The sequence below is a fragment of the Ranitomeya variabilis genome, chromosome 2, assembly GCF_051348905.1.
Source record: "Ranitomeya variabilis isolate aRanVar5 chromosome 2, aRanVar5.hap1, whole genome shotgun sequence".
NCBI classification, from domain to species: domain Eukaryota; kingdom Metazoa; phylum Chordata; class Amphibia; order Anura; family Dendrobatidae; genus Ranitomeya; species Ranitomeya variabilis.
In genome coordinates, this window is record NC_135233.1 from 197,863,283 (window position 1) to 197,887,374 (window position 24,092).

Below are 24,092 nucleotides of genomic sequence, written 5' to 3' on the forward strand. Positions count from 1 at the left end.
TCAGAGGGCAGGAGTCACAACTAAGGAGATGCAATTCATAAGTCACCATGAATATTTGTCCTGAGTGGAGGCATGTAAATGTCTTATTAGGAAATAATAACAGACAAGTTACTTAATCTTTGGAGCTGAAGCAATTTATCATCTTCCTGATGAACCAAGTCCCCGTGAGTTGGGGAGGGGAAAAATGGCTATTATAAAGTGTTCCTAGGCTTTTACCCCTTCGGAATTTAATTTCTGCTCTCTCAGACAGAATCTTTTTTAGATACTGAATCATTCGGAGCAGATTAAAGTATTTAGAAATTGTATTCCTGGCTCCCAACATCAAAGGTTGTAATATTTCTTAGAACCCAGTTGTTGTGGTTCTAGTTATTGTATCAGAATCAACAAGGAGGAGTGATCAACACAGAGGATGCCATGGAACAGAACTCTAAAAACCATTGCTCTTTATGTCAATTATTTTTGGAAAAGCATTTTTTATAGTGGTTGTCCACCTTTGAGGGACATTTTTTTCTTACTTAAATACATGAACTATTGATTTTGTAAATAGGTTTCATTACATTTTTTTGCATTGTTTGCCATCCATAGTTGAATGAGTTAATTGAGAATGTATCAGTGAATTAATTCTGATGGTCCAAATAACTTTTTTTAATCTTTTTTAGCTCATCTAAGCTGAGTTTTGACTTTAGATCACATCAAAGTTGAATGAGCATGGAGACAAAGAGCATGTAAGAGCAAAATGGTCACAAAAAAACTAATTAAAAAAATAATTTTTAACCCTAAATACTTGCATTCAAGTAAAACGAAATGTCCCCAGAAATGGACCACCCCCTTATTCATACTGTCTGTGCATAGAAATCACAACTTTAATGCTCATGGTTCTTCTTACCTTACTTCGAATTTGTCCTGATGTGGAGACCTTACGGATGAGTTTGTGGGATATACCCTCCTGTTCTCCTTCACTGTCAGAAGATTCCTCTCCGGTGGTCTCGGTGGTGGGTATCTTGTCTGAGTCAAGGGATGAGACTGAGTCTCTCGTCGGTCTTTGAAACAAATCATCTGGGGTTAGCTTCTGAGCCATGACTTAGAACTTGAATTTTACCTATGAAAAATAATAGCCACAATTAACTTAAAAACTAAAGGAATGCAACAATACTTTGTGTAGAAGGTAGACTTTTATTTCAAGGACAAAAAACATCATTTTATCAGCTACTGAAAATCATAAACACTTCTCACCATAGTAAACGAAAAACTATGGTGAGTAATCATTTAAAGTGAAAAAGGTGTAAAAATAAAAGGCATCGATAAAATCAAGCCCAGGTACCACTGGGAGCAGTCAAAAGATTGTGCTTGCCTATTTTCATGTCTCCTATAGAGTGTATGGAGCAGCAGTACACATGATCGGCCACCACTATATAAACTACTCAGGGCCACTAGGAAAGTTGATTAAAGGGAATGTATGATCAGAAAATGACCTAATGTTTAAATCAGATTTTTGAGTCTGTAAAAGCTAAAAAATATTAGTACAGATTGGGACATGACAAATTTTTTTTTTTTAAATTTAACATAAAAAAATATTTATAGTTTTAGGTCATTTGTTGATGGCACATTCCCTTTAACCCCTTCACACCGAAGCCTGTTTTCACCTAAGTGACAGGACCAATTTTTACAATTCTGACCACTGTCACTTTATGAGGTCATAACTCTGAAACGCTTCAACGGATCCTGGTGATTCTGACACTGTTTTCTGGTGACATATTGTACTACATGATAGTGGTAAAACTTCTTCGATATGACTTGCATTTATTTGTGAAAAAAACAAAAATTTGTTGAAAATTATTAAAATTTAGCAATTTTCAAACTTTTAGTTTTTATGCCCTTAAATTAGAGAGTTATATCACATAATATAGTTAATAAACAACATTTCCCACATGTCTGCTTTACATCAGCACAATTTTGGAAACATAATTTTTTTTTGTTAGGGAGTTATAAGGGTTAAAAGTTGACCAGCGATTTCTCATTTTTGCAACAAAATTTGCAAAACCATTTTTTTTACGGACCACCTCACACTTGAAGTGACTTTGATGGGTCTATATGACAGAAAATGCTCAAAAGTGACACCATTCTAAAAACTGCACCCCTCAAGGTACTCAAAACCACATTCAAAAAGTTTCTTAACCCATCAGGTGCTTCACAGGAATTTTTGGAATGTTTAAAAAAAAATTGAACATTTAACTTTTTTTTTCACAAAATTTTTACTTCAGATCCAATTTGTTTTACTTTACCAAGGGTAACAGGAGAAATTGGACCACAAAAGTCGTTGTACAATTTGTCCTGAGTACGCCGATACCCCACATGTTGGAGTAAACCATTGATTGGGCACATGGCAGACCTCGTAAGGGAAGGAGCGCCATTTGACTTTTCAATGCAAGATTTGCTGGAATTGAGATCGGAACCCATGTCGCGATTGGAGAGACCCAGACTTGCCTAAACAGTGGAAACCCCCACAAGTGACACCATTTTGGAAAGTAGACCCTCTAAGGAACTAATCTAGATGTGTGGTGAGCACTTTGAACCTCCAAGTGCTTCACAGAAGTTTATAATGTAGAGCCGTAAAAAAAAATTCATATTAATTTTCACAAAAAATGATCTTTTTGCCCCAAATTTTTTATTTTCCCAAGGGTAACAGGATAAATTGGACCCCAAAAGTTGTTGTGCAATTAGTCCTGAGTACGCTGATACTTCATATATGGGGATAAACCACTGTTTGAGCGCATGGCAGAGCTCGGAAGGGAAGGAGCGCCGTTTGACTTTTCAATGCAAAATTGGCTGGAATTGAGATCGGAACCCATGTCGCGTTTGGAGAGCCCCTGACGTGCCTAAACAGTTGAAACCCCCCACAAGTGACCCCATTTTGGAAAGAAGACCCCCTAAGGAACTTATCTAGATGTGTGGTGAGCACTTTTAACCCCCAATTGTTTCACTAAAGTTTAGAATGTAGCGCTGTGAAAATTAAAAAATATTTTTTTCTTTCCACAAAAAGATGTTTTAGCCCGCAATTTTTTTTCCCAAGGGTAACAGGAGAAATTGGACCACAAAAGTTATTGTCCAATTTGTCATGAGTACGCTGATACCACATACATGGGGGGGAACCACTGTTTGGGCGCACGGCAGACCTCGGAAGGGAAGGAGTGCCGTTTGAAATGCAGACTTAGATGGATTGGTCTGCAGGCGTCATGTTGCATTTGCAGAGCCCCTGATGTACCTAAACAGTAGAAACCCCCCACAAGTGACCCCATATTGGAAACTAGACCCCCCAAGGAACTTATCTAGATGTGTTGTGAGAACTTTGAACCAACAAGTGTTTCACTACAGTTTATAACGCAGAGCCGTGAAAATAAAAAATATTTTTTTTTCCACGAAAATGATATTTTAGCCCCCACGTTTTTATTTTCCCAAGGGTAACAGGACAAGTTGGACCCCAAAAGTTGTTGTCCAACTTGTCCTGAGAACGCTGATACCCCATATGTTGGGGGGAACCACTGTTTAGGCGCACAGGAGAACTCGGAAGGGAAGGAGCACTGGTTTAGTTTTTCAAAGCAGAATTGGCTGGAATTGAGATCGGACGCCATGTCGCGTTTGGAGAGCCCCTGATGTGCCTAAACAGTGGAAACTCCCCAATTCTAACTGAAACCTAACCCCAACCCTAACCCCAGCCCTAACCCTAGCCCTAACCCCAACCCTAACCCTATACCTAGCCCCAACCCTAGTCCTAACCCTAATCCTAATGGGAAAATGGAAATAAATACATTTTTTTAAATTTTATTATTTTTCCCTAACTAAGGGGGTGATGAAGGGGGGTTTGATTTACTTTTATAGCATTTTTTTTGCGGATTTTTATGGTTGGCAGCCATCACACACTAAAAGACGCTTTTTATTGCAAAAAATAGTTTTTGCATCAACACATTTTGAGAGCTATAATTTATCCATATTTTCGCCCACAGAGTCATGTGAGGTCTTGTTTTTTGCGGGACGAGTTGACATTTTTATTGGTACCATTTTCGGGCACATGACATTTTTTGATCACTTTTTATTCCGATTTTTGGGAGGCGGAATGAACAAAAACCAGCAATTCCTGAAATTCTTTTAGGGGGGCGTTTATACTGTTCCACGTGTGGTAAAATTGATAAAGCAGCTTTATTCTTCAGGTCAGTACAATTACAGTGATACCTCATTTATGTAATTTTTTTATGTTTTGGCGCTTTTAAACAATAAAAACTATTTTATATAAAAAAAATAATTGTTTTTGCATCGCTTTATTCTGAGAGCTATAACTTTTTTATTTTTCTGCTGATGATGCTGTATGGCAGCTCATTTTTTGTGGGACAAGATGACATTTTCAGCGGTACCATGGTTATTTATATCCGTCTTTTTGATCGCGTGTTATTCCACTTTTTGTTCGCCTGTATGATAATTAAGCGTTGTTTTTGCCTTGTTTTTTATTTATTTTTTTGCAGTGTTCACTGAAGGGGTTAACTAGTGGGATAGTTTTATAGAGCGGGTCGTTACGGACGCGGCGATACCAAATATGTGTACTTTTATTCTACCATTGTCCCAGGGTGGGACATCACTGTATTAGATCAGATCGTTGATCTGACAGTGTGCATAGCACTCTGTCAGATCAGCGTTCTGACAGGCAAGTTCAGGAGGCTTTCCGGCACCTGCTCTCAGCAAATCTCAGCAGGCGCCGGCTAGCCAGGTCATTTCATGACCCGGAAGGAGTCCCGCGGCCATCTTGGATCCGGGGACTCCTTCCGGATCACCGGAGCAACGCGATCTCATCGCGTTGCTCCGGTGGGAGAGCGCAGGGAGCCCCCGTCCCTGCGCGATCCCCCTCTATGCAGCTGTCACTACTGACAGCGGCATCAGAGGGGTTAAATGCCCGCGATTGGTGCTAGCGCCAATCGTGGGCATTGCTGCGGGGTGTCAGCTGTCATATACAGCTGACACCCACACCCGATCACCGCGGCGCTCAGCGCGAGACCGCGGTGATCGGTGCGCCGTACTAGTACGGCGGCTGGCACAAATGCAGTGCCAGCAGCGCAGTACTAGTACGGCGCATGTCACGAAGGGGTTAAGGAATAACCATCATTTTATGTTTCTTCTTAAATCAATAGTACAAGTGAAGATAATAAACGTTACAATATACAACATCAGAGAAATCTGCTTCTTTCTCCTCCAACATTGATCTTTCATTTTCAATTCATATGTAACATATGTCTTTAGCAAATACAATGTTCCCACACCTGAAATTATAGATGGCATTGGTGCTTTGAAACATCTATGAAAAGGAGAGAGGAGCTAGAAGCAGACACAGACACTCTGCAGCAAGGTCTCAAGAAGTGTGAAGAGCTAGATGCAGACACAAACAATCTGCAGCAAGGTCTCCTGAAGTGGGAGGAGCTGGAGACCAGATACACACATTCTACAGCAAGTTTTCCTGAGGTGGGAGGAGCTGGAGTCAGGCACAGACATTCTACAGCAAGTTCTCCTGAGGTGGGAGGAGCTAGAGGCTGACAGCCATTCTGCAGCAAGTTCTCCTGAGGTGGGAGGAGCTAGAGGCTGACAGACATTCTGCAGCAAGTTCTCTTGAGGTCAGAGCTAGAGGCAGACACAGATATTCTACAGCAAGTTCTCCTGAGGTGGGAGGAGCTAGAGGCAGACAGACATTCTGCAGCAAGTTCTCCTGAGGTGGGAGGAGCTAGAGGCTGACACAGACATTCTGCAGCAAGTTCTCCTGGGGTGGGAGGAGCTAGAGGTAGACAAAAACATTCTACAGCAAGTACTCCTAAAATGACTGTCACACTTTAATGTTTTTTTATGAGAAAAGGTGTTAAAGGGTTTGTCTCATCTTCTTTATTTCAAAGCAAACTGCTCCCAGCTTCCATCCTCCTGCTTGCCAGGGGCTGGAAATAGATATCCTTGAGAATCTGCCTCCAGAGCTTAATGTAAATGAAAGGGGCTGATACCAGTGTGAGACATGTAGATCAGAATAGCGGACTGTGAGTTATTACATGTCTTACTGGTAACGCCCCCTATCAGTTATATTAATCTCTTGAGGCCCAGAGATCTTTACAGCTCATTTACATATTAAGAAAAATGTGCATTTCTCTGGAATAAGACATCAGATCGCAGATATCAATGTATCATTTTATCTAACTCTTTTAACCTGCATGTCATATAAACTGACAGATGCCCTTTAACCCCTTTCTACCATTGAACGTATTATTCCGTCCATGTGGAGTGGGCCCTACTTCCCATGGACGTTATGGTACGTCCAGCACGATCAGCCGCACTCACGGGGGGAGCGCAGCCGATCGCGGCCAGGTGTCAGCTGACTATTGCAGCTGACATCCGGCACTATGTGCCAGGAGCGGTCACGGACCGCTCCTGGCACATTAACCCCCAGGACACACTGCGATCAAAGATGATCGCAGTCTTCCGGCGGCATAGGGAAGCATAGAGCAGGGAGGTGGCTCCCTGCGTGCTACCCTGAGACACTCGGAGCAACGCGATGTGATCGCATTGCTCCGAGGGTCTCCTACCTCCTTGTCCCTGCAGGCCTGGATCCAAAATGGCCGCGGGGCTGCTTCCGGGTCCTGTAGGGAGGTGGCTTACAAGCGCCTGTAAAGAGCAGGCGCTGGTAAGCCAGGAGCACTGCCTGTCAGATCGCTGATCTGACACAGTGCTGTGCAAAGTGTCAGATCAGCGATCTGACACTAAAGTGTGATGTCCCCCCTGGGGCAATGTAAAAAAGTTTTAAAAAAAATATTTACATGTGTAAAAAATTTTTTTTTTTTAAATCCCTAAAAAAAAAAAATTATTCCAATAAACACATTTCTTTATGTAAATAATTTAAAAAACAATAAAAGTACACATATTTAGTATCGCCACGTCTGTAACGACCCAACCTATAAAACTGTCTCACTAGTTAACCCCTTCAGTGAACACCGTCACAAAAAAAACAAGGCAAAAACAATGCTTTATTATCATACCGCCGAACAAAAAGTGGAATAACACGCGATCAAAAAAAAGGATATAAATATCCATGGTACCGCTGAAAACATCATCTTGTCCCGCAAAAACCGAGCTGCCATACAGCATCATCAGCGAAAAAATAAAAAAGTTATAGTCCTCAGAATAAAGCGATGCAAAAATAATTATTAATTATACAAAATAGTTTTTATCGTATAAAAGCGCCAAAACATAAAAAAATGATATAAATGAGGTATCGCTGTAATCATACTGACCCGAAGAATATCAAGTTTACCAAACGCAAAATGGTATAAACGCCCCCCCCCCCCCCCACCCCCAAAAGAAATTCATGAATAGCTGGTTTTTGGTCATTCTGCCTCACAAAAATCGGAATAAAAAGCGATCAAAAAATTTCACGTGCCCGAAAATGGTTCCAATAAAAACGCCAACTCGTCCCACAAAAAACAAGACCTCACATGACTCTGTGGACCAAAATATGGAAAAATTATTTCTCTCAAAATAAGGAGACGCAAAAACTATTTTTTGCAATAAAAAGCATCTTTTAGTGTGTGACGGCTGCCAATCATAAAAAATCCGCTAAAAAACCCGCTATAAAAGTAAATCAAACCCCCCTTCATCACCCCCTTAGTTAGGGAAAAATAATAAAATGTAAAAAATGTATTTATTTCCATTTTCCCATTAGGGTTAGGGCTAGGGTTAGGGCTAGGCTTAGGGTTGGGGCTAAAGTTAGGGTTGGGGCTTGGGTTAGGGTTGGGGCTAGGGTTAGGGGCCAAAGTTAGGGTTTAGATTACATTTACGGTTGGGATTAGGGTTGCGATTAGGGTTAGGGGTGTGTCAGGGTCAGGGGTGTGGTTAGGGTTACCGTTGGGATTAGGGTTAGGGGTGTGTTTGGATTAGGGTTTCAGTTAGAATTGGGGGGTTTCCACTGTTTAGGCACATCAGGGGCTCTCCAAACGCGACATGTCGTCCGATCTCAATTCCAGCCAATTCTGCGTTGAAAAAGTAAAACAGTGCTCCTTCCCTTCTGAGCTCTCCCGCCCAAAGCTCTGCGCCCAAACAGGGGTTTACCCCAACATATGGGATATCAGCGTACTCAGGACAAATTCGACAACAACTTTTGGGGTCCAATTTCTCCTGTTACCCTTGGGAAAACACAAAACTGGGGGCTAAAAAAACAATTTTTGTGGAAAAAAAAAGATTTTTTATTTTCATGGCTCTGCGTTATTAACTGTAGTGAAACACTTGGGGGTTCAAAGTTCTCACAACACATCTAGATAAGTTCCATGGGGGGTCTAGTTTCCATTATGGGGTCACTTGTGGGGGGTTTCTACTGTTTAGGTACATCAGGGGCTCTGCAAATGCAACGTGACGCCTGCAGACCAATCCATCTAAGTCTGCATTCCAAACGGCGCTCCTTCTCTTCCGAGCTCTGCCATGCACCAAACGGTGGTTCCCCCCCACATATGGGGTATCAGCGTACTCAGTACAAATTGGACAACAACTTTTGGGGTCCAATTTCTCCTGTTACCCTTGGGAAAATACAAAACTGGGGGCTAAAAAATAATTTTTGTGGAAAAAAAAGAATTTTTATTTTCACGGCTCTGCATTATAAACTTCTGTGAAGCACTTGGTGTGTCAAAGTGCTTACCACACATCTAGATAAGTTCCTTATGGGGTCTACTTTCCAAAATGGAGTCACTTGTGGGGAGTTTCAATGTTTAGGCACATCAGGGGCTCTCCAAACGCAACATGGCGTCCTATCTCAATTCCAGTCAATTTTGCATTGAAAAGTCAAATGGCGCTCATTCCCTTCGGAGCTCTGCTGTGCGCCTAAACAGTGGTTTACCCCCACATATGGGGTATCAGCGTACTCAGGACAAATTGCACAACAATATTTGGGGTCCAATTTCTCCTGTTACCCTTGGAAAAATAAAACAAATTGGAGCTGAAGTTAATTTTTTGTGAAAAAAAAGTTAAATGCTCATTTTTTTCTTTTAAACATTCCAAAAATTCCTGCGAAACACCTGAAGGGTTAATAAACTTCTTGAATGTGGTTTTGAGCACCTTGAGGGGTGCAGTTTTTAGAATGGTGTCACACTTGGGTATTTTCTATCATATAGACCCCTCAAAGTGACTTCAAATGTGATGTGGTCCCTAAAAAAAAATGGTGTTGTAAAAATGAGAAATTGCTGGTCAACTTTTAACCCTTATAACCCTAAAAAAAAAATGTTGTTCCAAAATTGTACTGATGTAAAGTAGACATGTGGAAAATGTTACTTATTAAGTTTTTGTATGATATATCTCTGTGATTTAAGGGCATAAAAATTCAAAATTAAAAAATTGCGAAATTTTCAAAATTTTCACCACATTTCTGTTTTTTTCACAAATAAACACAGGTAATATCAAAGAAATTTTACCACTGTCATGAAGTACAATATGTCACGAGAAAAAAATCTCAGAATCATCAGGATCCGTTGAAGCGTTCCAGAGTTATAACCTCATAAAGGGACAGTGGTCAGAATTGTAAAAATTGACCCGGTCATTAACCACCCTTCGGGGTAAAGGGGTTAAAGTACTGGCCCAAAAGAGGTTGACCAGTTTTTCATAAAATTACCCAAATGTGTGAGCTGCAGCCAATCACTGGACTCAGCTGTAATCAGTGAGTCTAGGTTATTTCTGCAGCAGTAAAGCACTGTACCCAGGACAATATCAGGGACAGGCAGCAATAAGGATGATTTTGTTATTTCAAGCAGATGAAACCTTTGGCCAAATTTAATGCAAATCTGGACAAATTAGTCCTAGCTATCTGGAACTGCGCAAACTCTTTATTATCGTATATAAAACATAAAAAAACAATCAAAGGTCTAATAATTTCAATGAAAGGAGAAGCCAATATATGATACACTGTAACAACATCTGAACATTCTGCAGAATGTATTTGTCCGACATCCAGACAGGAATTATTCCACAATCACCTTATCACCACCATAATGCGCTATAAAAGGCTTGTAAACCCCTTATCTGTAGGAAAAGCATTATACATAATATTGCAAGGAATCCTAAAAGCACTCTACATCCAGGCAGATTACAGACAGAATTTGTCCTTCTGCTCGGTGTTACACAGCAGTGTCACCCACAATGAAAAAAGTTCCCGGGCGACAGTGCGTGCGGCAGAGCTGTCGGGTTTGACCCACATTTGTGAGTATAGTCATGAAAACAAAGGCCGCGGTTATGCAACTAGGGACGAGGGTGAGGAAGCGCACGGCGCGTTCAAATAGTAATTTGTATGTCGTAAATCAATTGTACACATGAAAATAAGAAACTTTGTCATTTGTATTATTGATTTATTGTGACTGACAGGGGGGTCACACCGGGGACATTATTACTTTTTAGGGGACAAAATGTGGACACAGTTTTCTAGGGCACATAGCATTAATATTTTCTGGGGGCAATTTTACTATGTAGAAGGAACAACGGAGGCATTATTACTATGTTGGTGGCATTACATGAGGAGTGCTGTTTTTGTGCCGCACAGCAGGTGCAGTAATAGGGGCACATACAGCAGCAGCGGCTCAGTACTGGGGTATCAGCAGGATGAGGAGTTTGTGCAGGCTGTAGATAGAAGGGGACGGTGCAGGAAATGTGGGAATTCAGATGTCGTTGCTGTAAACTCTGCAACTAAAAGACGCACCCCCGTTTTTTCCAAAAAATTTTGGGAAAAAAGTGCGTTTTAAAGTCCTAAAATAGGATAACTAGAGTTCTTAACTAGACAGCCGTTTCGCTTCTACGGGATAATAGTGACCACACCTTTGAACCCGTAGAAGCACGAAACGGCCGTACTCCGCGTTTGTCTGCACGTGTCTCCCACCACCACGGATGCACGCTACTAAATAAAGGATTGCACCAGGAACGGTGAGTGCTGCCTCTTCATACTTATGGACATTGCTGTTACCCTTTTTCTTGGCACTACCTGAGTTTTCCTTTCTTCCTGGATTCCTATAATGCTGTTGCATTGGGCAACCACACACCAGCACTTTGGTTTTAGTGCCGGGACATACCTCTCCTCGCTGGCTCACATACGTCCCGATGCCGAGAAAATGACTGCGTCAGAATGCTCATGTAGACCACAATTTGAGCTGAGATCATATGGCAAATGCTGGGACTTGAGCTAACGGCAATCCCATCATTTTATTTTTATTAGTTATCAGTAGTGATGAGCGAGGGAACTCGTTGCTCGGGTTTTCCCAAGCACGCTCGGGTGGTCTCTGAGTATTTATGACTGAATGATTTACAGCTATTAGACAGCTTGATTACATGTGGGGATTACTGTTGTGAATTCTGTTCTCGAACTCCCTCCGGTGGTTATGAATGGTACTTCGGTGAGTTCTGTCCATGGACTCCCTCTGGTGGCTGTGAGTGGAGCTGCTGGCTCTGAGGTTCCTTCCTCAGCTGACTTCGTTTAGTTCTATGTATAGAAAAAGATCACTGCACTCGTGTAGTTCAAATTGCTTATAAAAAGTTTATTCAGATCAAAAAGTTCATGGAAACTAGGCGATATTATATTTTAACATTTCGGCCAGCCCGTGGCCTTGTTCACAAAATCGCCTGTTATGACCCCAATGGCAGAGGGTCTCAGGAATCAATACCAAGTCTGCAAACACAAAAAACCAGCTCATAGGGCAGTGGTAACTGGGCTGACCATATATCTAATCCTAGCACCACAAATAGAAGTAGCCGGGGAACGTGCCTACGTTGGTTCTAGACGTCTCGCGCCAGCCGGAGAACTAACTAACCCTAGAAGGGAAAAGAAAGACCTTTCTTGCCTCCAGAGAAAAGACCCCAAAAGTTGGATACAAGCCCCCAACAAATAATAACGGTGAGGTAAGAGGAAAAGCCAAACATAAGAATGAGCTAGGTATTTAGCAAAGAGAGGCCCACTAGCTAATAGCAGAATAAGTAAGATGACTTATATGGTCAGCAAAAACCCTATTAAAATATCCACGCTGGATATTCAAGAACCCCCGAACCGTCTAACGGCCGGGGGGAGAACACCAGCCCCCTAGAGCTTCCAGCAAGGTCAGAAATCACATTTAGTACAAGCTGGACAAAAATAGTAGCAAAGCAAGTAACTCAAAAAACAAAGAAGCAAGACTTAGCTTAATTTTGCAAGAGCCAGGACCAGCAGACAGGAGCAACAGAAGGATCTGATTACAACGATGCCAGGCACTGGACTAAGGATCCAGGAAGTTAATATAGCGATACCCCTGGACTAACGACCCAGGTGAGTGCCAAAAAGAAAAAAGACAATCCCAAAGTCATACCACTAGTGACCACAAGAGGGAGCCAAAAAGTCTAATTCACAACAATCGCCCAAAATAACTTCATTACAGTAAGGACACTGTGAGCTTGGTGAGCTTGGTAAAGAACGCAGTTCTTTTGTGAACAAGGCCACGGGCTGGCCGAAACGTTAAAATATAATATCGCCTAGTTTCCATGAACTTTTTGATCTGAATAAACTTTTTATAAGCAATTTGAACTACACGAGTGCAGTGATCTTTTTCTATACATGGTCTATGGGACTTCAGGCCCCGTTCACTAGCACCGTGAACCACAGTGATTGAGTGCTAGCTTTCCGTGTACTTTGCTTCGTTTAGTTCTAGGCTGCTGCTCTATTTAACTCCACTTAGATCGTTACTTGATGCCAGCTGTCAATGTTCTAGTACTGGTTCAGTTCTCTCTTGGATCTTTCAGATGACCTGTCTACTCCAGCAAAAGCTAAGTCCCTGCTAGCTTATTTGTTTACCACTGTTTTTCTTGTCCAGCTTGCTATCATGATTTCACCCGGCTAGCTGGAAGCTCTGGGATGCAGAGTGGCACCTCCACGCCGTGAGTCGGTGCGGGGGTCTCTTTTGCACACTCTGCGTGTTTTTTTGGTAGTTTTTTTATGCTGACCGCAAAGATACCTTTTCTATCTTCAGTCTGTTTAGTTAAGTCTGGCCTCCTTTGCTGAAACCTATTTCATTCCTGTGTTTGTGACTTCCATCTTAACTCACAGTCAATATTTGTGGGGGGCTGCTTATTTCTTTGGGGAATTTCTCTGAGGCAAGTTAGGCTTTATTTTCTATCTTTAGGGGTAGTTAGCTCTTAGGCTGTGAAGAGGCGTCTAGGCAGAGTCAGGTACGCTCCACGGCTATTTCTGGTTGTTTGTGATAGGATTAGGGGTTGTGGTCAGCAGAGCTCCCACTTCCCAGAGCTTGTCCTGTATTTCTAGTTTGCTCATCAGGTCATTCCTAGTGCTCCTAACCACCAGGTCTTCATAACAGTACAGCTGGCCCGTAAAGTGTTAATGCATCTCAATAGAGGGATAAGAGAAGTTCTGAGACCATTTTTTTTTCCTCTGCAGCGTGTTTTGTTTTTCTTTTCCCCTAAATCTCTGGGTGGTTCAGGACACAGGTGTAGATATGGACATTCAAGGTCTGTCCTCTTGTGTGGATCAACTCACTGCAAGGGTACAAGGCATTCAAGATTATGTAGTTCAGAACCCAATGTTAGAGCCCAGAATTCCAATTCCTGATTTGTTTTCTGGGGATAGATCTAAGTTCCTGAATTTCAAAAATAGTTGTAGACTGTTTTTTGCTTTGAAACCCCGCTCCTCTGGTGACCCCATTCAGCAAGTAAAAATCATTATTTCTTTGCTACGTGGCGACCCTCAAGACTGGGCATTTTCCCTTGCGCCAGGAGATCCTGCATTGCGTAATGTAGATGCGTTTTTTCTGGCGCTTGGGTTGCTTTATGATGAACCAGATTCAGTGGATCAGGCAGAGAAAATCTTGCTAGCTTTGTGTCAGGGTCAGGATGAAGCTGAGGTATATTGTCAGAAGTTTAGAAAGTGGTCTGTGCTTACTCAGTGGAATGAGTGTGCCCTGGCGGCAGTTTTCAGAAAGGGTCTTTCTGAAGCCCTTAAGGATAATATGGTGGGATTCCCCACGCCTGCTGGTCTGAATGAGTCTATGTCCTTGGCCATTCAGATCGATCGACGCTTACGTGAGCGCAAAACTGTGCACCATTTGGCGGTATCTTCTGAGCAGAGGCCTGAGCCTATGCAATGTGATAGGACCTTGACCAGAGCTGAACAGCAAGAATACAGACGTCAGAATGGGCTGTGTTTTTACTGTGGTGACTCCACTCATGCTATCTCTGATTGTCCTAAACGCACTAAGCGGTTCGCTAGGTCTGCCACCATTGGTACGGTACAGCCAAAATTTCTTTTGTCCGTTACTCTGATCTGCTCTTTGTCGTCCTATTCTGTTCTGGCATTTGTGGATTCAGGCGCTGCCCTGAATTTGATGGACTTGGAGTTTGCCAGGCACTGTGGTTTTTTCTTGGAGCCTTTACAGTATCCTATTCCATTGAGAGGAATTGATGCTACGCCTTTGGCCAAGAATAAGCCTTAGTACTGGACTCAATTGACCATGTGCATGGCTCCTGCACATCAGGAGGATATTCGCTTTTTGGTGTTGCATAATCTGCATGATGTGGTCGTTTTGGGTTTGCCATGGCTACAGGTCCATAATCCAGTATTGGATTGGAAATCAATGTCTGTATCCAGTAGGGGTTGTCAAGGGGTACATGGGGATGTCCCATTGTTGTCAATTTCGTCTTCCCATCCTTCTGAAGTCCCTGAGTTCTTGTCAGATTACCGGGATGTATTTGATGAGCCCAAATCCAGTGCCCTACCTCCTCATAGGGATTGCGATTGTGCTATTAATTTGATTCCTGGTAGTAAGTTTCCGAAGGGCCGACTGTTCAATTTATCTGTGCCAGAACACGCCGCTATGCGGAGTTATGTAAAGGAGTCCTTGGAGAAAGGGCATATTCGCCCGTCGTCGTCACCGTTGGGAGCAGGGGTTTTTTTTGTGGCCAAGAAGGATGGTTTTCTGAGACCTTGTATAGATTACCGCCTTCTCAATAAAATCACCATCAAATTTCAGTACCCCTTGCCGTTACTGTCTGATTTGTTTGCTCGGATTAAGGGGGCTAGCTGGTTCACCAAGATAGATCTTCGAGGGGCGTATAATCTTGTGCGTATTAAACAGGGCGACGAATGGAAAACAGCATTTAATACGCCCGAGGGCCATTTTGAGTACCTGGTGATGCCATTCGGACTTTCTAATGCTCCATCTGTGTTTCAGTCCTTTATGCATGACATCTTCTGAAAGTACCTGGATAGATTCATGATTGTATATTTGGATGATATTTTGTTTTTTTCGGACGATTGGGAGTCTCATGTGAAGCAGGTCAGAATGGTGTTCCAGGTCCTTCGTGCTAATTCCTTGTTTGTGAAGGGGTCTAAATGTCTCTTTGGAGTTCAGAAGGTTTCATTTTTGGGCTTCATTTTTTCCCCTTCTACTATCGAGATGGATCCTGTTAAAGTTCAGGCCATTTATGATTGGACTCAGCCTACTTCTGTGAAGAGCCTTCAGAAATTCCTGGGCTTTGCTAATTTTTACCGTCGCTTCATCGCTAATTTTTCTAGTGTTGTTAAACCATTGACTGATTTAACCAAGAAAGGTGCGGATGTGGTCAATTGGTCCTCTGCGGCCGTTGAGGCTTTTCAGGAGTTGAAGCGTCATTTTTCTTCTGCCCCTGTGTTGTGTCAGCCAGATGTTTCGCTCCCGTTTCAGGTCGAGGTGGATGCTTCTGAGATTGGAGCAGGGGCTGTTCTATCTCAAAGAAGTTCTGATGGCTCGGTGATGAAACCATGTGCTTTCTTTTCTAGAAAGTTTTCGCCTGCTGAGCGCAATTATGATATGGGCGTTCGATGAGTGGCGACATTGGCTTGAAGGAGCCAAGCATCGCGTGGTGGTCTTGACGGATCACAAGAATCTGACTTATCTCGAGTCTGCCAAGCGGTTGAATCCTAGACAAGCTCGATGGTCGCTGTTTTTCTCCCGCTTCGATTTTGTGGTTTCGTACCTTCCGGGCTACAAGAATGTGAAGGCTGATGCCCTTTCAAGGAGTTTTGTGCCTGATTCTCCGGGAGTTCCTGAGTCGGCTGGTATTCTCAAAGAGGGGGTAATTTTGTCTGCCATCTCCCCTGATTTGCGGCGGGTGCTGCAGGAGTTTCAGGCTGATAGACCTGACCGTTGCCCAGCGGAGAGACTGTTTGTACCTGATAGATGGACTAGCAGAGTTATCTCTGAGGTTCATTGTTCTGTGTTGGCTGGTCATCCTGGAATCTTTGGTACCAGGGATTTGGTGGCTAGATCCTTTTGGTGGCCTTCCTTGTCACGGGATGTGCGTTCTTTTGTGCAGCCCTGTGGGACTTGTGCTCGGGCTAAGCCCTGCTGTTCTCGTGCAGTGGGTTGCTTTTGCCCTTGCCGGTCCCGAAAAGGCCCTGGACGCATATTTCCATGGATTTTATTTCAGATCTCCCTGTCTCTCAAAGGATGTTGGTTATCTGGGTGGTTTGTGATCGCTTCTCTAAGATGGTCCATTTGGTACCTTTGCCTAAATTGCCTTCCTCCTCTGATTTGGTTCCATTATTTTTCCAGCACGTGGTTCGTTTACATGGCATTCCGGAGAACATCGTGTCGGACAGAGGTTCCCAGTTTGTTTCGAGGTTTTGGCGGTCCTTTTGTGCTAAGATGGGCATTGATTTGTCTTTTTCTTCAGCTTTCCATCCTCAGACAAATGGCCAAACCGAACGAACCAATCAGACTTTGGAGACATATCTGAGATGCTTTGTTTCTGCTGATCAGGATGATTGGGTGTCCTTCTTGCCTTCGGCTGAGTTCGCCCTTAATAATCGGGCCAGCTCGGCCACTTTGGTTTCGCCTTTTTTCTGTAATTCTGGTTTCCACCCTCGTTTTTCTTCAGGACAGGTTGAGCCTTCGGACTGTCCTGGTGTGGATTCTGTGGTGGACAGGTTGCAGCAGATTTGGACTCATGTGGTGGACAATTTGACATTGTCCCAGGAGAAGGCTCAGCGTTTCGCTAACCGCCGTCGCTGTGTTGGTCCCCGACTTCGTGTTGGGGATTTGGTTTGGTTATCGTCTCGTTATGTTCCTATGAAGGTTTCGTCTCCTAAGTTTAAGCCTCGTTTCATTGGTCCTTATAAGATTTTGGAAATTCTTAATCCTGTGTCATTTCGTTTGGACCTTCCAGCTTCTTTCGCCATCCATAATGTGTTCCATAGGTCGTTGTTGCGGAGATATGTGGCTCCTATGGTTCCCTCCGTCGACCCTCCTGCCCCAGTGTTGGTTGAGGGGGAGTTGGAGTATGTGGTGGAGAAGATTTTGGATTCTCGTATTTCGAGACGGAAACTTCAGTACCTAGTCAAGTGGAAAGGTTATGGTCAGGAAGATAATTCCTGGGTGGTTGCCTCTGATGTTCATGCTGCCGATCTTGTTCGTGCCTTTCATTTGGCTCGTCCTGATCGGCCTGGGGGCTTTGGTGAGGGTTCGGTGACTGCTCCTCAAGGGGGGGTACTGTTGTGAATTCTGTTCTCGAACTCCCTCCGGTGGTTATGAATGGCACTTCGGTGAGTTCTGTCCATGGACTCCCTCTGGTGGCTGTGAGTGGAGCTGCTGGCTCTGAGGTTCCTTCCTCAGCTGACTTCGTTTAGTTCTAGGCTGCTGCTCTATTTAACTCCACTTAGATCGTTACTTGATGCCAGCTGTCAATGTTCTAGTACTGGTTCAGTTCTCTCTTGGATCTTTCAGATGACCTGTCTACTCCAGCAAAAGCTAAGTCCCTGCTAGCTTATTTGTTTACCACTGTTTTTCTTGTCCAGCTTGCTATCATGATTTCGCACGGCTAGCTGGAAGCTCTGGGATGCAGAGTGGCACCTCCACGCCGTGAGTCGGTGCGGGGGTCTCTTTTGCACACTCTGCGTGGTTTTTTGGTAGTTTTTTATGCTGACCGCAAAGATACCTTTTCTATCCTCAGTCTGTTTAGTTAAGTCTGGCCTCCTTTGCTGAAACCTATTTCATTCCTGTGTTTGTGACTTCCATCTTAACTCACAGTCAATATTTGTGGGGGGCTGCTTATTTCTTTGGGGAATTTCTCTGAGGCAAGATAGGCTTTATTTTCTATCTTTAGGGGTAGTTAGCTCTTAGGCTGTGAAGAGGCGTCTAGGCAGAGTCAGGTACGCTCCACGGCTATTTCTAGTTGTTTGTGATAGGATTAGGGGTTGCGGTCAGCAGAGCTCCCACTTCCCAGAGCTTGTCCTGTATTTCTAGTTTGCTCATCAGGTCATTCCTAGTGCTCCTAACCACCAGGTCTTCATAACAGATTACCTAGCAACCAGGCAACCCCAACATGTACTCAGCTTGGCTAATAGCTGTAAATCATTCAGCTGCCGTGATGAAAACTAAATCTCCGAACACTAACAAATACTCGGAGGTCACCCAAGCGTGACCAGGAAAACCCAAGCAACAAGTACACTCGCTCATCACTAGTTATTAGTTTTTCTCATCTTTTTCATCTGGCCCAGACTGACATGACAACTTCTCCAGCTTCATATTGTCTGTCCGACACTGCAGGGCGATAATCTCACTCCCATCGCGGGAGATAAGATCTCCTTGCCAAGATCTCAATCTGCACATGGGTCGCCTCCGGGGCCCATTTTACACCTGAAGCCACAGCATGGAGGCAATGGAAGTGTGGAGGCTCCGGACTTTCACAAAATGTCAGGGGAGCCCCCGCACCACTGGACCAGTCTGGGTTATAACATCGCCGGACCACCAAACACCCCCTGTGACTCCGCTCCACCAGTGCTGCTGATCCCCCCAAGGGTAAGCTGAATTCAGGACTGTAAGACGAATCCCTATTTGATGCATTCATTTTTTTCCCCATTTTCCATCTGAAAATTTGGGGTGCGTCTTATGGTCTGGTGCGTCTTATAGTCCGAAAAATACGGTAAGTCTGGATGAGAACTGTAACTATTTGATGGTTACCATTTTTTAGGCTATCAACATTGGTAATTTCATTTTCCTTTTGACCAGGTTTGTTTCATTCTGAGCAGTGTGTGAACAGATCGCCTAACCAACTGGTCTCCTAACAAAACTGTGCCTGAGCCATCACCAAGAACATCAAACCTTAGAGCCAGATGTCCACCCTTCTACTGACACAAGGCATTCATACAGGCCAGAATATTTCATCTCTTACATCATTCGTCTCAGGTTTTGTAAGAAGCCTCTCAAAATATTTGGCTAAAGTCTGGTAATAACTATTTTGTACAGCTTGCAACATCCTGAAGCTGCTCAGTTCACATTGAATACAATTAACTTTTGTGAACTGAACACTTAACAGACCAACTCATTTGTGTTTTGGGAAACTGACTGCACCTAGTACAAATGCTTTCCATAAAATCCTTCAAATGGTTAATTTTGTTAACCCTTTCACTGATGTAAAGGATTTATCCTGACAACTGCTCCATAAATCAAAACTTAACAAGGGAAGGAATTATGAGGACCTGTCACTTGCCATTAATATGTAATTGTTTTATCTGGTCTTAGTTCCGCTGTTCTCCTGAATCTGGTACTGTTTTTTTTTATCCTGCGCCTTTGTTCCTGAGATGTGGCCGCCTCTTCTTTGTATATAAATCTAGTCCTGTTTTTTTAAAGGGGCATGATCCTCAACTTTTCTTGGTGGGTGTCTTCATGAGGATCATGCCTCCTTGGCTAAAAAAAATAAATTTACAATACAAAAAATAGGGAGCCATATATAAAGAACAGAAAAGAGCAAGGACAAAAATCATTAAGGAGAACAGCAACATTAAGACCAGGGACAAAAATTCAACATTTATGAAAAGTTATAGGTCTGCTTTAAAGACTTGAGTTCTTTCTCCCCCAAGTAACAATCCTCACAAATTATACAGCGGTGCTTTCTTTATTTCAGCTCCTGTCCGTCTGACCATAGCTATATAATTAATACGGTATATTGTACTGGCTAGTATACAGTGGGGCGGCATGGAGAGGGCCACTGGAGCATTTGCCCCGGGGCTGCCTATGAAGAGAGCAGCAGATGAGTTTGTTATTATTGTTATTTGTTTTTAGAGCACCATTGATTTCCTGGTGCTGTACATGAGGAGGGGTCACATACAAAATACAGATATAAATTACAGTGAACTAACAATGACTGACCGTTACAGAGGGGAAAGGACCCTTACATTCTACTGGATAATGGGGAAGGAGACAATAGGTTGGGGTGTTGCGGTAGCTACGGTGGTGGTTGGGTGGTACCGGGGTTATTGCAGGCTGTAAGCTTTCTTGAAGAGATGCATTTTCAAGTTTCGTCTGAAAGATCCAAAACTGGTGGATAATCAGATGTGTTGGGACGCAGAACTTCAGCACATGGGGGAGACATCTTGGAGGCAATTGCGTGAGGAACATATAAGTGTGGAGTAGAAAAGAAGGTCTTGAGAGGACGGAGATTATGTGTTGGAAAGTAATGGAAGATTAGTTAGGATATATGTGGAGGAGACAGATTACGGACGGCTTTGAAGGTCAGTGTTAATAATTTAAACTGGATATATTGGGGAATTGTGAGCCAATGAAGGGATTTGCAGAGGGGAGAAGAGGAGGAATAGCATGGGGAGAGGTAGATAGTTGGGCAGCAGAGTTAAGGACGGACTGGGGAGGTGCGACAGTGTTAGCAAGGAGGCCACAGAGGAGGTTATTGCAGTAGTCCAGGTGGGAGATGATGAGGGCATGTACTAACATTTTAGTAGATTCAGGGTATTGAGAAAACAACAGATTCTGGAAATATTTTTGAGTTGGAGGTGGCAAGAGGTGGAAAGAGTTTGGATTACAAATTGAAGGACAGGGCAGAGTTGAGGGTTACTCCGAGGCAGCAGACTTGCAGTACATGAGAAAGCATGATATAATTTATTGTGATAGATAGATCAGGTAGGGAAGATAGGTTAGATGGAAGAAAGATGATAAGTTCTGTTTTGTCCACATTGAGCTTTAGGAAACATGATGAGGCGAAATAGGATATAGCTCATAGACACTCTGGGATTCTGGACAGCAGAGAGGTGACATCTGGGTCAGAGAGGTAGATCTGTGTGTCATCAGGGTGTAGGTGATGCTGGAAGCCATGGAACCTTATGAGCTGTCCCAGCCCAAAGGTATTGATGGAGAAGAGTAGGGGCCCCAGGAACGAGCCTTGAGGGATACCAACAGAGAAAGAGTGAGATGAGAAGATAGTGTGGGAGTGGGAGATGCTAAATGTGCAGTTGGAGAGGTATGAAGAGATCCAGGAGAGGGCAAGGTCTTTGATACCAAGGGAAGAGGAGATTTGTAGTAGGAGGGAGTGGTCGACTGTGTCGAAGTCAGAGGACAGTTCTAGAAGGAGGACTATAGAGAATTATCTATTAGCTTTGGCAGTAAGTTGTTGGTAATTTAGGTCAGGGCAGTTTCGGTAGAGTGGTGGGGATGGAAGCCAGATTGTTCGTCAACAAAGTGTGAGCTACATGAGAGATGTGAGGAAAGTTCAACATGGATCGATGGGTTTGGAGGTGAAATAGAGCAGCAATATAGAACGATAGCTGGACGCAGTGGTTGAGGGATGTCTTCTTCAGGATGGGCGTGGTTGTGGCATGTTTGAAAGCAGAATGGAAAGTACCAGAGGTTAGTGATAGGTTGAATAGATAGGTTAGGGCTGGGATTAGCATTGTGGTGAGGCTGAGGTGGGATGGGGTCAAGTGCACAAGTGGTGATGTGCTATTTGGAGAGATGAGTGAGCTTTCCTTCATGGAAGGTTAGAGGAAGGTTAGTGGTCTGTTACAGTTGATCAGTAAAGATTTTCCTTGTTTGCTTGACCTTATTATTGAAATGTGTGGAGAAGTCTTCTGTAGAGATGAGGGAGGTTGGAGGGGACAGTGGAAGGCAGGGGAGGGTGTTAAAAGTGTAGAATAACTGTTTGGGGTTGTGGGATAAGGAAGATAGGAGGGCTGTGAAATAGACCTGTTCTGCAGAGGTAAGGGCTGATTTGTACGTGAAAGTTGCTGTTCTGAATGCAGTGAAGTCTTCTTGCGAGTGTATTTTCATCCAGCACTGCTCAGCAACACTGGACACTTGTGGAAGCTTTTTAGTGTGGTTGTTGTGCCAGGGTTGTCTATTGATTTATTGCACTCTGCCATGCAGGAGAGGGACGACCGAGTCAATAGCTGCTGCTGGTGTGGTGCTGTAGAAAATGGTGGCATTGTCTGTGTGTCGTGGAGTGAAGATATGGAGGACAGCGGCAGAATTAAGTCAGAGAGAATGTAAATGTAAGATTTCTGCGGGGCTGCGCTGGTTTCCGGTCATGGGGGGCAGGTGAGACAGGGATGAGAAAATATCATTCTCGGGTGGTCTCTGAGTATTTTGGGCGTGCTCGGAGATTATGTTTGAGTCGTAGCCACTGCATGATTTGCGGCTGTTACACAACTTGAATAAATATGGAGATTCCCTACCAAACAGGCAATCCCTGCATGTACTCAGGTTGTGTAACATCATGCAGCTGCGACGACTCAAACATAATTTCCAAGCATACCCAAAATACTCAGAGACCACCCGAGCATGCTCAGAAAACCCGAGTATCAAGTACACTCGCTCATCACTAATAATTACAATCATCACAACTGGTTTACTAATGTCTGTATACGGCCATGGATGACAACAAGTTGTTCAATTTTATAAACTAAGACAGGGCACTGTAGATTACTTTTTAAAGCACCGAGACATCTTACAAAATTTTTCCAGCGCACCCTACCACCACTGCAATATAAATATGTTAAAAGGATACAATCACACCATTGTTTTTTGTATTTGTGCAATTAAGAACTAAGCAATTAAATTACTATAAAGAAAAATTACTGGAAAAATGTAATGCAGTGTTAGCATATAAATGGTGTGTACTGTAACTTTATGTGTAAACTGTACTCTGAGCGTTCATCCTGTGTAACTCGAGTTGTGTGTAGAAATCAATATTGTGTACTACTTACTAATGTTACTTCATAAAAGATTACATAAGTTTGTTCTGCCTCATTCCTATAACCTATAATAATGCACTGACCCTTGTTCATGCTACAATAATACAGAAGGATGTAAGGGAAAATTCAATAACATCAAATCTTTGATCTTTTATGATAATTCCAGGCCAAGAGGTTAATAGGAACCCAAAGCCAGGGGGGTTAGCTCTTAGTGTAAGGAAAGTATCATTCTTAACACCTTTGCCTGGTTAGTATAACCTTGGACCCGTTGACGCACCGGACAGGTGCGAAACGGCCGTCATTCCGCTTGCACATTCCCCTGCTTGTACTCACCCCCGATGCCGTGAAGATTTTCCTAATAAATTTCCTGCATAAGAAGATTGGTGAGTGCAGCCTCGTTTTTCTCTTTTACTCGTATATAACCTTGGACTGTCATGTCTCACGACCTGGGAATCTTGGGTGATATTTCCATTTCCCCCTCTTGAGGCTTGGAGCTATAGCAGTCGGCTATCTTCCTCTTTGATGTTGCTGGAGAACGTATGTGTTACATCTCTTAGTCTACTGAAGATAAGTGTTTCCCTTGTTCGCCTATCCCAGCTGTCTTTAGTGGTAGTAGGAACTGACAAGTGCAAACCCCGTCATTCTGTAAGGAGGGTTTATCGCCAGAGTCAGGCAGGGATTAGGTTCGGCGATAGGTGCAGAACCTATATAGGGACGTTTAGGGAGCGTTAGGGGCAGGCCCGTGAGGGACTATCGCCACGGAAGCTGGAGGACCAGGATGGGAGAAGACCAAGAAGAGGCAGAGATAGTAGGACCACAGGATAGATGAGTACTGCAGAGAAACAGGACTGATGGGTAAAACAGGACTGATGGGTAAACTGCAGCAGTACAGGGACTGGCGGAGGGACTGAGGAAAAACAGAGGCTAGCAGGATACAGGAAAGACAGGATAAACCCAAAGTCAGAGGGAAAACAAACTTCACAGAGACTAAGAGCGGCCAGGAACACCTGAAGGAACAAATGATAACCAGGCACAGAGGGACGGCAGGAAGCAGTTTAAA

The 24,092-nt window shown here is 43.4% G+C and overlaps 1 protein-coding gene across 8 annotated transcripts in view; it reads right to left on the reverse strand.

The window, feature by feature from the left end:
• Window positions 1-24,092, reverse strand: part of LOC143804881 (diacylglycerol kinase eta-like) — a 266,345-nt gene that overhangs the window by 218,918 nt on the left and 23,335 nt on the right. For 5 of the 8 annotated variants that reach the window (XM_077283417.1, XM_077283420.1, XM_077283423.1 and 2 more), the window contains exon 2: window positions 887-1,099. In XM_077283417.1, coding sequence (XP_077139532.1) covers window positions 887-1,078 — 192 coding nt within the window. In that variant the 5' untranslated portion in view covers window positions 1,079-1,099. Of the gene's footprint in view, window positions 1-886; window positions 1,100-11,023; window positions 11,138-24,092 lie in introns of those variants that run through there. The other 3 variants (XM_077283422.1, XM_077283418.1, XM_077283421.1) reach the window with 3 other exon arrangements.